The sequence below is a fragment of the Lepus europaeus genome, chromosome 5 (assembly GCF_033115175.1).
Source record: "Lepus europaeus isolate LE1 chromosome 5, mLepTim1.pri, whole genome shotgun sequence".
Lineage (NCBI taxonomy): Eukaryota > Metazoa > Chordata > Mammalia > Lagomorpha > Leporidae > Lepus > Lepus europaeus.
This window is the reverse complement of record NC_084831.1, coordinates 106,749,253-106,759,701: the sequence shown is the minus strand read 5'-3', so window position 1 is coordinate 106,759,701 and position 10,449 is coordinate 106,749,253. Positions and strand designations below refer to the sequence as shown.

The window sequence follows — 10,449 nt, the reverse complement described above, 5'->3', positions numbered from 1 at the left end:
AGCTCCTGCCTCTTGCTGCGCCGTGGTCCTCATATTGAGTCCCTGGCACTGCTCCCTGTGGCCTGTGCTCTCAAGCCCATCCGTCAGTCAGGGTCTGCGTGGGGAACAAAGCACTCTGGCAATTTTAAGCTGCAAGAAATTTAACACAGAAAGAGGTGCTTACGCGACTGTTGGAAGGGGTAGCGAAATCATCCGGAGGCAGAACCTACCCGGACCACAACTAGCAAAGCAGAAGTGAAGGTTTCACTTCCAACTCACTCCCGGAACTTCACGGGAGTGAAGTTCACGGGCTATCAGTCTAAAGTTATCTTGTCCTTCTCTTACAGTCATGCTGATGTTAACTTACTGTTAAGGAAATTAAGAAACTACAAAAGAGAAAACTTTATTTGTTTGAAAGGTGGAACAACCAAGAGAGAGACAGAGCTTGCACACGCTGGTTCACTCCCCAAATGCCTGTAATAGCCTGGTCTCGGCCAGGCTGAAGCCAGGAGCTCGGAGCTCCACCCTGGTCTCCCATATGGGTGTCAGGGACCCAAGTACTGGAGCCATCTTCCGCTGTCTTCCAGGTGCCTTAGCTGAAAGGTGGGTCAGAAGCAGAGTAGCTGGGGTAGGTGCTCCCATATGGGATGCCAATGTCCCAAGCAGCAGCTTAACTCACTGTGCCACTATGCCAGCCCTGGAGCCTCACTTTTTAACAACCCACAGACACAGTAACAAATCCAGTCCCTGGAGACCTAACCCTTGAGATGGGCATTGGTCCTTTCTGAAGGTGGCGCCTGTGACCTAACGGCCGCCCACTTGGCTTCAAGTTCCACCTCTTCAAGGTTCCACCGCCTCTCAGCACCACTTTGTCAGGGAGCAAGCTTCTAGCACACGAACCTTGGGGAAACAAACTGCATACAAATCATAGTGGGAACAAAACGTTATTCATTTCTGTTTCTGTTTTTTTTTTTTAATTTTTTTCTCCATGATTATCATTTTCCCTAATCTTTTCCCAGAGTTTAATTCTTATTCTATTATGTTCTACTTAAAACTATTGGTTGAACTCTGTAATTAATACACAATTATTCTTAGGTGTTTAATTAATGCTATAACTAAGTACTCAAATAGTATTTTACACTTTGTGTTTCTGTGTGGGTGCAAACTGTTGAAATCTTTACTTAATATATGCTAAATTGATCTTCTGTATATAAAGATAATTGAAAATTAATCTTGATGTGAATGGAAGAGGAGAGGGGGTGGGAGAGGGGAGTGTTGTAGGTGGGAGGGAAGTTATGGGGGGGAGCTATTGTAATCTATAAGCTGTACTTTGGAAATTTATGTTCATTAAATAAAATTTTAAAAAAACAAGTAATAAAAAAATTCTTATTCTAAGTTGTTCCTTCTTATTTGAGAGCTAATTTAAAAAAAAAAAACATAAATTGGGCATTTATGTAGTAGATTGTTACTCTTGGAAGCCGCTTAGTTTTACAAGCATTACTTCATGTTATTTTCCCCCAAATAGTAAGCTCCTCTTTTTAGTGTAGTTTTCCCTAATTGAGAGATCCATACCTGTCAATTATGTAAATATCACGTCCTTATAGTAACAACAGCCACCATCCTCAACGTCATAATCTGAGCCCGGCTCTTTGCACTCATTATCGGACCTCAGCACTCTTTGCTCTCATTATCGGACCCCGTGCCCTCTTCACCACAACCCATCCTGCAGGGGAGGGAACCCTGTGTCTCGGAGGGGCCAGGCGCTGCATTTTCAGTTTGCGTCTTTGTGATCCTACCTTCTGCGTCTGGCTCATCCATTCTAGGCGAGCTCTCTAATGCAGTGCCCTCCACCTAATGTTGCAATCTTGGCCATTGCACCTGCCGCTGCCCTGCCTCCCTTCCACCCCACCCTCTGCCTGTGGTGCTCACCACGGCCCACAGTCTGCGGGAGGAAAGGCTCCATTCCATCCGAAGGCACGAGGGAGGGAGAGGGAGAAAGAGCAGGACAGGGAGGCGAGGGAGGGGGGCAGGGAGTGCAGGTGGTGAGGGGGCAGAACAAGAGGAGGGGGATGCGCGGGGAGGGCTGGGAGGGATAGGGCTTTGATGAGAGATTGGCTAATGCAGTTGCTAACAGGTTCACTTAACCGTCACAAATGAGGCTGAGAGAGCCGTGAGGGTGGCCTGCTGCCTCTAATGCCTTTGATGAGGAAGGGGAAGAGGCAGACGATGGGTGCTCCGAGCCATCCAGGGCAGGCTGCCTGCTCACTCAAGGGCTAGGTCGGGTTGGCCTGGGGAGGCCAGGGGCTCTGGGTTCCGGGTGGCAGCACTGGCCGGCGGCTCTCAGGATTCCATTCTGACTTCCTGTGAGGGACAGAAAGCACTGCCACAGGGCATGCCACCTCCAACCCGGGTGTGTGTGTGTGTGTGTGTGCACACCGATGAGTTCCCCTTTCACCTCAGCAGCCCACCCGACCCTACTCTACCCAGTCTGCTCTCCTGTCTCCCCAGGCCCCGCTCTGCAGCGTGGAAGAAACTGAAGTGGGGGTTAATTTTTAGTCCAGGCTCTTGCCACGCACAAAGGTAAGAATTCTTAGGACCAACATAAGTAACTTTTATTCAGAAGATGAGAAAGCAAACAGACACACACACGCACACACACACACTCACACATGTGACCCACACAGAGAAATATCTGTCATGAGTGGGCAGTGGACCCAGGAGGAGAAGCGGGTAGGGCTGGGGAAGCAGAGAGAGCACCTGGCACCGCCTCCAGTCCCGGTCTCCAGCAGAAGGGAGCTCGCCCAGTTGTTGGCCTCTTTATGAGGTCAGAGCCGCCTCTACAGACAGGAAGCCACCTGGGAGTTTTATGATACCTTCGTAGAATTCCCCGTGGAGCTCAATACCCTGGGGTCTTCCTGCCCCAGGTCCCGGATGAAACAGAGGCATCTGGGAAAGGGGGTGTTTTGTTGACAAATGGGAGGATAGATGCACTTGGGGGTTGGAGGAGGTGGCTTGCAGGCATTTCTCGCTCCACTCTCCGAAACCAGCTACCTGCCCATCCCATATCACGGCCAGCTTCCAGCAGCAGGGACGTGAGCCTTGCCGCCTCCCGGCTCCCACACAAATGCATCCTCTCTGACTCCACGGCTGCTCCTAAAATCTTCCAACAAATGTATATTGCGTTCCTTCTCTGTTCGGTAAATGTTCTCTATGCTGGGGGGCATATAGTGGCCAAGACAGACAAGGCCCCTGCTCCACTACATTTGAAGACATTCTCTCCCCTTTGTGCAAGCCTAAGTCTCTCCATCCTTTGAAACCAACTCTCATCTCCTCTTTGAAGTCTTCTTTGCTCACTCCCACCTTTAAAGACATAAACAATTGTAATAGGTACAAGGCATTTTAATGCATTTTGATTTCATTTTCACATTAGCCCTGTGAGTGGATGTCTATGTTCCCATTTGACAGAGGAGGCAAGTAATTCGATGAAGAGTCCACAGCTAGGGAGCTAGGAGCAGGCCTTTTGCCTCGTGGTTAAGATGCAGGTTGGGACTGTTGCAGGGAGTGACTGATTGAGGCTGGTGTGGTGGGTGGTGAAAGACTTCGCCAGAGCCGTCAGAGAGAGGGAGCAGAGTTAGATTTATTGAACAGGAGAAATGGAGCAGCCCGCAGGCGGGACAGCCACAGGCCGACTGCTGCCGCACAAACGACATACCTGTATCGGCAGCCGCCTTTCAGTTCGGTTCAGGGAGAGTTTGTTTCCTTGGGGGCCGATGGGTTTTCCCAGTTAGGTACTTTGTCTTTGTGGGCGGAGCTGGGAAGTTTTTATTGCCATTAGCTAGGGATTTTTTCCCTGGATGACCTCCACAGGACATTTGCATCTCGTGTTGGAGCAATTGGATGGAAACTCCAGCTCTGGTCCCTACTTCAGCTTCCTGCTAATGTGGATCCTGGGAGGCAGCAGGGATGGCCCCAGAGGTTGGTTCCTGCCATCCACAAGGGAGCCCTGGATTGAGTTCCCAGCTCCCAGCTTTGTACTGCCCTACTGCCCACCACTTACTTCCTACAGCCATTGCATTTGGAGGGACAAACCAATGGATGGGAACTCTCTTCTCTCTCTGCCTCTTCAACTAAGAGAGAAAGAGAGAGAGAGAGAGAGAGAGAAAGAGAGAGAGAGAAAGAAAGTGCATAGTAGCCATTGGACTAAAAGGCAGTCATCTGATTTCAAGATTGGTGGCCAGTTCACCACTCCACAGCCAATTTCTGATGTAGAGTGTTGGACCTCTCAGTTGCAGAGATGCCCACTTGCTCGAGAGGACGCCCAAAAACCCAGACTCCAAACCAGCTGATGCAAAAAGCATGAGGTATTTATTGTACGTTTGCACAAACGGGCCCCCCACCTCAGGCAGTGAGGAGCATTGAGCGGCAGTTTCACACAGGTTATATAGGCAACGAATTAGCATATTCCTAACGCATGCATAGGATTGGTCAGTTCAGAGGGACCGTTAGCATATGGGAGAATGCTGGCGAAGAATGCTGGTGGAGAGTGCTGGTATAAAATGCAGAGGTGGCACGGGATTGGTTGGTTCGGAGGGACAATTAGCATACCGGAGAATGCTGAGGGAGAGTGCTAAGGTGTTACAGGATTGGCCGGTCGCAGTGACATCATAAGTGTGCGCCTAGAGACCCTCCGAAGGGAGGGGCAGCTCTGCTCTGGGGCGCGCCCAGAGGTTTCCTGGAGGGGAGGGGCAGTTCTGCTCTGGGTAGCATCTAACCTCTTAAGAAGCCCCTGATATTTGCCCAGGCCTAGTTTCCTGTCCCTCTCCCCCATAAGGGTCCTTCATTCCCTCCTTTTCTCTTTGCACAGATTTTAATCCTAAAATCTATTGGACCTCGGAGATCTTTGAAGCTTGACACTGGTACTGTTGAGTCAGCACCCGGGTTTGGAGTTAAACTTGCCAAGCTAGGCGAAAGGGTGGCTGGCAAAAGGGGTGGTCTGGGGAGAGCCTGCCTCACTGGAGGGAGGGAACTCTGTTCTTGCTGGACTGGGTTGAGTCCCACTGACTGGGGACTGGGAGCCATACACGCCCCAATAGTTAAGACTATTTTTAGGGATTTTTGTCAAATTATTTTGGTCAGGTACATCCCAGGTATCTAACCCAGTAACCAGTTGACATACGTTCGGGTATAAGGTGGGCCACCATGCCCTGGGGGTATGTAACCACTAACAGACCAGGCCACCCGTCCTGTGGGGGAAATTACTTCCCGCGTTAACAATTGTGGAGCATGGGGATTGGAAAAACAATGGGGAAAGGCCAGAAACATCACAAATATTAAACAGTTTTTGAAAGTCTTAGCTTGAGCGGGTTCTGAGTGCGCTGGAGCTTCCATTTGGCTGGTCTATCTGGATCCTCGGGGCCCTGGGGAGGTGGTGCTCGCTTCACGTGTGAGGCGTGGACCCACGCAGCGATTCCGTCGACCTTGAGAGCGGTGGGAGTTGTCAACAGCACAGTGAAAGGGCCTTGCCACCGGGGCTCTAGAGTTTTAGATTCGGACATACACGGCATCACCGATTTGGAAAGGATGTGGGATAATTGTCGTCTTGGGTTGGTAGGCTGCTGCAAGAGGTTTCCAGACCTGGTTCTGGATGATCTGGAGCGCTCTCAACCGGGCCTGTAACCTAGGGGCATCGGCAACGGAGTCACTGGCAAGGTCAAGCAAGCCTGCTATTGGTGGGGGCCCTCCACAAAGGACCTCGCATGGTGTCAGTCCGCAATGAGAGGGCGTGTTTCGGACCCGGAACAACACCATAGGGAGGAGTTGGACCCAGTCTTTAACGCCAGTCTCCAACGCTAATTTGGTCAAGGCGCCAGATGTTGGGTCTCAGTCCACCCGTACAAGGATGGACTGGGTCCGAGGAAAGGTAAGTGTGCCGCTCGCCCGCCCGTTCCCCAGCCTCCTGGTCCCGGAGACAATCAGACGCAGCGGGGAGTCAAGTCTAGCAAGGACTCAGTCACCTTCTGCATAATAGTACCTTTTATAACACAAAACTGCAGAGTCATTGGGGCAGGGCTAAGGACCAATCAATCACTTAAAAAACACCTTGGGGGGGGGGATTTTTATAGGACTAGCCCTATGTCTATACACTTGTTACTAGTTTTGTTACCTCCCTTGTTGTTGCGCAGCCAATTAGTTTTAGTGGTAAACAACTTTGGATTCCGCCCATCTTACTTCCTCTGGGCGCCATCTTACTTGGCTCCAGCTCGGGCGGGGGCACCCGGGCCTGGCCTGGCCTGGCCTGGCCAGGCTCATGCCCCACAGATTCCCCCTTTTTGTTTTAGCACGCGGTCCCTGTCTTAGGTTGCCCCCAGCCGTCCTTGCCCTTACCCGTCATTGGTAACCCAGGCAGCTTGGCCATGAGCCCTGTCTTAGGTTGGTGCAGGACGCTGGGTGCTTTACCCGTCTTGGGGTGTCGCGTGACTTGTAATTATGGGGGCGTGGTGAGCTTTCTCCACCGCCTGTCTTAGGTTGTTCCGGTCCATCCGGAATCTTACCCGTCATTGGCAATGTGGAGAGCACCGGGGGTGCTTCCCCAGTTCAGGGGATCATAGCCCTCTGTGGCTAGCAGCCTTTGGTAATGAACCTCAACCTGTCTTACCCTTGTTGCCTAAGCCTATTCGTTATGCATGGGCCAATAGCAAGGATTAAAAGCAGGGCAAGAAGCAGTCCAAGAAGAGAGAAGAGGTAGGGAAAGAGTCCATTAAGGCTCATCCAAAAGAGGCTTTTTTGGAGTACACACTAGATTACCTTGGAAACCAGAAATAAACACCTTGAACATAAGAGTTAGCACACAAAATCCGCACATAACTTAGAACTATTTAACAGAGCTAAAAAGAGCTTACATGACCTAACTTTAGAAATGGCAGAGTAACCCACTAAGCAGACACTGTTAAAAAGAGACACTATAGTTTTTGCAAAAGCAGATCTGTAAAAGAAACAAGTTTAAAGCATATTAAGGACATATAAAAACTTGTAAGACCACCTTAGCTGGAAAGCAAAAACACGAATACAACATAGGTCCGACATCATCTACAATATTTTAACACACTGCATAATTTAAATAGACTTAAACAGTTGTTACTTTAACAAATTTAGAGTCCCATCCTTTGAGAGTTCCAGGGATCCTACTGGAAGTCCCAAAGTTGTTAGACTCCATTTGAGAATTTAAACTGTTAGAGAGTCAACCGCCTAGCCAAAAACTAGTACGTATAACCTGAATATTTTAACCAAAGCTGTGGGGTAGATCTGATCAGAGTTAGGTAATCACTTAAACATTAAAGGCAGACAAATCCAATAAAACACGAAACCTTCAAGACACGTGCAAACTCTTAGATAAGTTAACTACAGCAGCACAGAAAAGAGCTGGTCATCAGCATAGAAGCCCGTTGGTTAGGACAGGGAAACACATCTGAAACAAAACGGCAGGGAATGAGAGGCTTCCGTAGTGCTGGAGAAAAAGTTTCATTAACTGCAAATAAAGACTCATTAGGTTGGAAAGGGTTAATGGATGAAGGTTTTTGTTCCTTTAGGTAAGGCCAGTGGTAGCCAAAGGCATTTTTTCTTCCTAGTGAGGACAGCATTGAATTGTAAATGGAGAGGAAAAAAGCAGCCCAAGGACTAGTCTCCCCTAGAGTATCTGGCTGTGGTCTGCAAGGGTGCAACAGGCTACACTGACTGGAAGAGAGTGCAGAGAAAGGCATGGTCCCCCATTTACAGGGAAGACTGTGCACGCCGGGGCCTAGCAGGACTGGCCATGGGGTTGGGTAGGCACGCTGTTTACAAGATGGCGGCGGGCGATTTAAGGGAGGTGAATAACCATAAAGGGGTGGCCACATGGGCGGAATTGGAGGCGCAGTGCGTTGAGGCAGTGTTGGGCTTTTAGGGGTTGCCGCCACACCTGGAAGTTTTACCTTAGTTTTAACTGCCTCTGGGGATTTACGAGCCTCCCTCAGGCCAGTGCAGGCCTTCCCTTTCCTCCTGCTCCTTGTGGATCCTTTTTGTTGTAAATCCTTTCTGCCTCCTTCATTAAATCTTGTATAGTATATCCCTGAAGCCCCTCTAGCCGCTGCAATTTATTGCGGATGTCCGGCGCTGACTGTCCTATAAAGGACATGATTACATCTCCCTGCCGGTCCTCTGCCAGGGGGTCAAACGGGGTGTACATACGGTAGGCTTCCATTAATCTTTTAAGGAAGCCTGCCGGCGTTTCCTCAGCCCCCTGCACTACTGCACGTACCTTGGCCAAATTGGTGGGGCGCTTTCCAGCCCCTCTGAGACCCGCAAGGAGAACCTGGCGGTAAAGACGAAGTCGCTCCCTACCAGCAACGGTGGTGTAGTCCCAATCAGGACGGGTTAAGGGAAACGCCTCCTCGATTTCGTTTGGCAGTAGGGTCGGTCGGCCATCTGCTCCAGGGACGTTTTTCCGTGCCTCGAGGTAGACGCGCTGCTTTTCCTCAGTAGTGAGGAGGGTCTGCAGAAGCTGCTGACAATCATCCCAGGTGGGCTGATGAGTCAATAAAATTGACTCGATCAGCCCAGTCAGAGCCTAGGGGTCTTGAGAGAAAGAGGGGTTATGGGTTTTCCAATTGTAAAGATCGGAAGCAGAGAATGGCCAGTACTGCATCTGGCCAGCCACCGAGCGAAGAGGAAAAGCCTGCGAAGTCCAGACGCTTCCCGAGCCCCCTGCCTGCCCCCGACGGAGGCGCAGGCGGCTGGAGGGCGGGGAAGGCGCTGAGACTTCTTCCCCTTCCCTCGTGGAATCAGGGGATGGTGCAGAAGGCTGCACATCCCGCTCTGGTTGTAGTGGGGGTTCCTGCGGGGGAGCAGGTTGGCTGGGAAGATAGGGTGGGGGAGAGTCAAGGAGCAGAAAGTCCTGATCAGCCGGAAGAACCGGTGGCTTGTCAGGTTTTGGACCTCGAATCTCCTTCAGAGGGAATAGGGAGGAGGTTGGTACAACCGGGATAGGAGGAGGGGGTATCGGGGTCCGTATGGGCTCCGTCGGGAAGAAGGGTTCTATCCAGGGAGGGGGGTTACGTGAAAGATCCTCCCACGTGGTAATGTAGGCCACCTGATCAGGGTGTCCATCGGATCCTGGCCGAAAGACGCGCTCCTTAATCTGTAAAATAATATCGAGGTTAAAAGTGCCGTTCCTTGGCCAGCCGACCTCGAAGGCCGGCCACTCTGAGGAACAGAATCTTGCCCATTGTTTCTTTTTAACCTCCACTGAGAGGTGGCGCGCGCGTTCTCGAACGTCCTTCCAGTGATCTAGAGTGAGACTTAAAGGGGTGGTTATTTGTTGACCCTTGCGTATAAGGATTTCAGCCCAAACAAAAAGAACAACCATTGCACAGACATATACAGTAAGCAAGACAAAACACATGGCTAGGACAAATCGAACGCTATTGCGCTATTTTTGGGAGCGGCTGCCTGACCAGCCCTCCCCGGGAAGGAGGGAGACTTAGTCTCCGACCCACCTCCAGACCACCCCGAGTGCGTCTTCCGGGGGAACAGACCGAGGGTTTCCCCTCATAACCCGGAGCGTCCTCCGGGTAACGGGCCAGGGGTTGCTGGGCACGCCTGCCTCCCCCACTGGTCCCACAGAGTCAGGTCAGATACTGGCCAGTCAGAATACTCAAGACGAAGACAACAACAGACAGAAAACACTTAATTATACCTCCAACTGGTCCGCAGAGAATGGGTCTGAGGGCGACCTCGAGCCCCACGTTGGGCGCCAAAAATGTTGGACCTCTCAGTTGCAGAGATGCCCACTTGCTCGAGAGGACGCCCAAAAACCCAGACTCCAAACCAGCTGATGCAAAAAGCATGAGGTATTTATTGTACGTTTGCACAAACGGGCCCCCCACCTCAGGCAGTGAGGAGCATTGAGCGGCAGTTTCACACAGGTTATATAGGCAACGAATTAGCATATTCCTAACGCATGCATAGGATTGGTCAGTTCAGAGGGACCGTTAGCATATGGGAGAATGCTGGCGAAGAATGCTGGTGGAGAGTGCTGGTATAAAATGCAGAGGTGGCACGGGATTGGTTGGTTCGGAGGGACAATTAGCATACCGGAGAATGCTGAGGGAGAGTGCTAAGGTGTTACAGGATTGGCCGGTCGCAGTGACATCATAAGTGTGCGCCTAGAGACCCTCCGAAGGGAGGGGCAGCTCTGCTCTGGGGCGCGCCCAGAGGTTTCCTGGAGGGGAGGGGCAGTTCTGCTCTGGGTAGCATCTAACCTCTTAAGAAGCCCCTGATATTTGCCCAGGCCTAGTTTCCTGTCCCTCTCCCCCATAAGGGTCCTTCATAGAGCAGCACTAAAACTAGCTAGAGGGGTTGTCTATATAATCCCCAAACTGGGTTTGCTTGTCTGATGTGCAGAAAGTCGGGATCTTGGCGGGGAAAAGCATATAT

The 10,449-nt window shown here is 50.9% G+C and overlaps 1 protein-coding gene across 1 annotated transcript; it reads right to left on the bottom strand.

The window, feature by feature from the left end:
• Positions 1-7,437: 7,437 nt before the first annotated feature.
• Positions 7,438-9,923, bottom strand: LOC133760066 (uncharacterized). Its single transcript, XM_062191979.1, is given in 1 exon segment — positions 7,438-9,923. A coding segment is annotated over 1 exon segment (1,431 nt). The 5' UTR covers positions 9,416-9,923; the 3' UTR covers positions 7,438-7,984.
• Between the last annotated feature and the right edge of the window lie 526 nt (positions 9,924-10,449).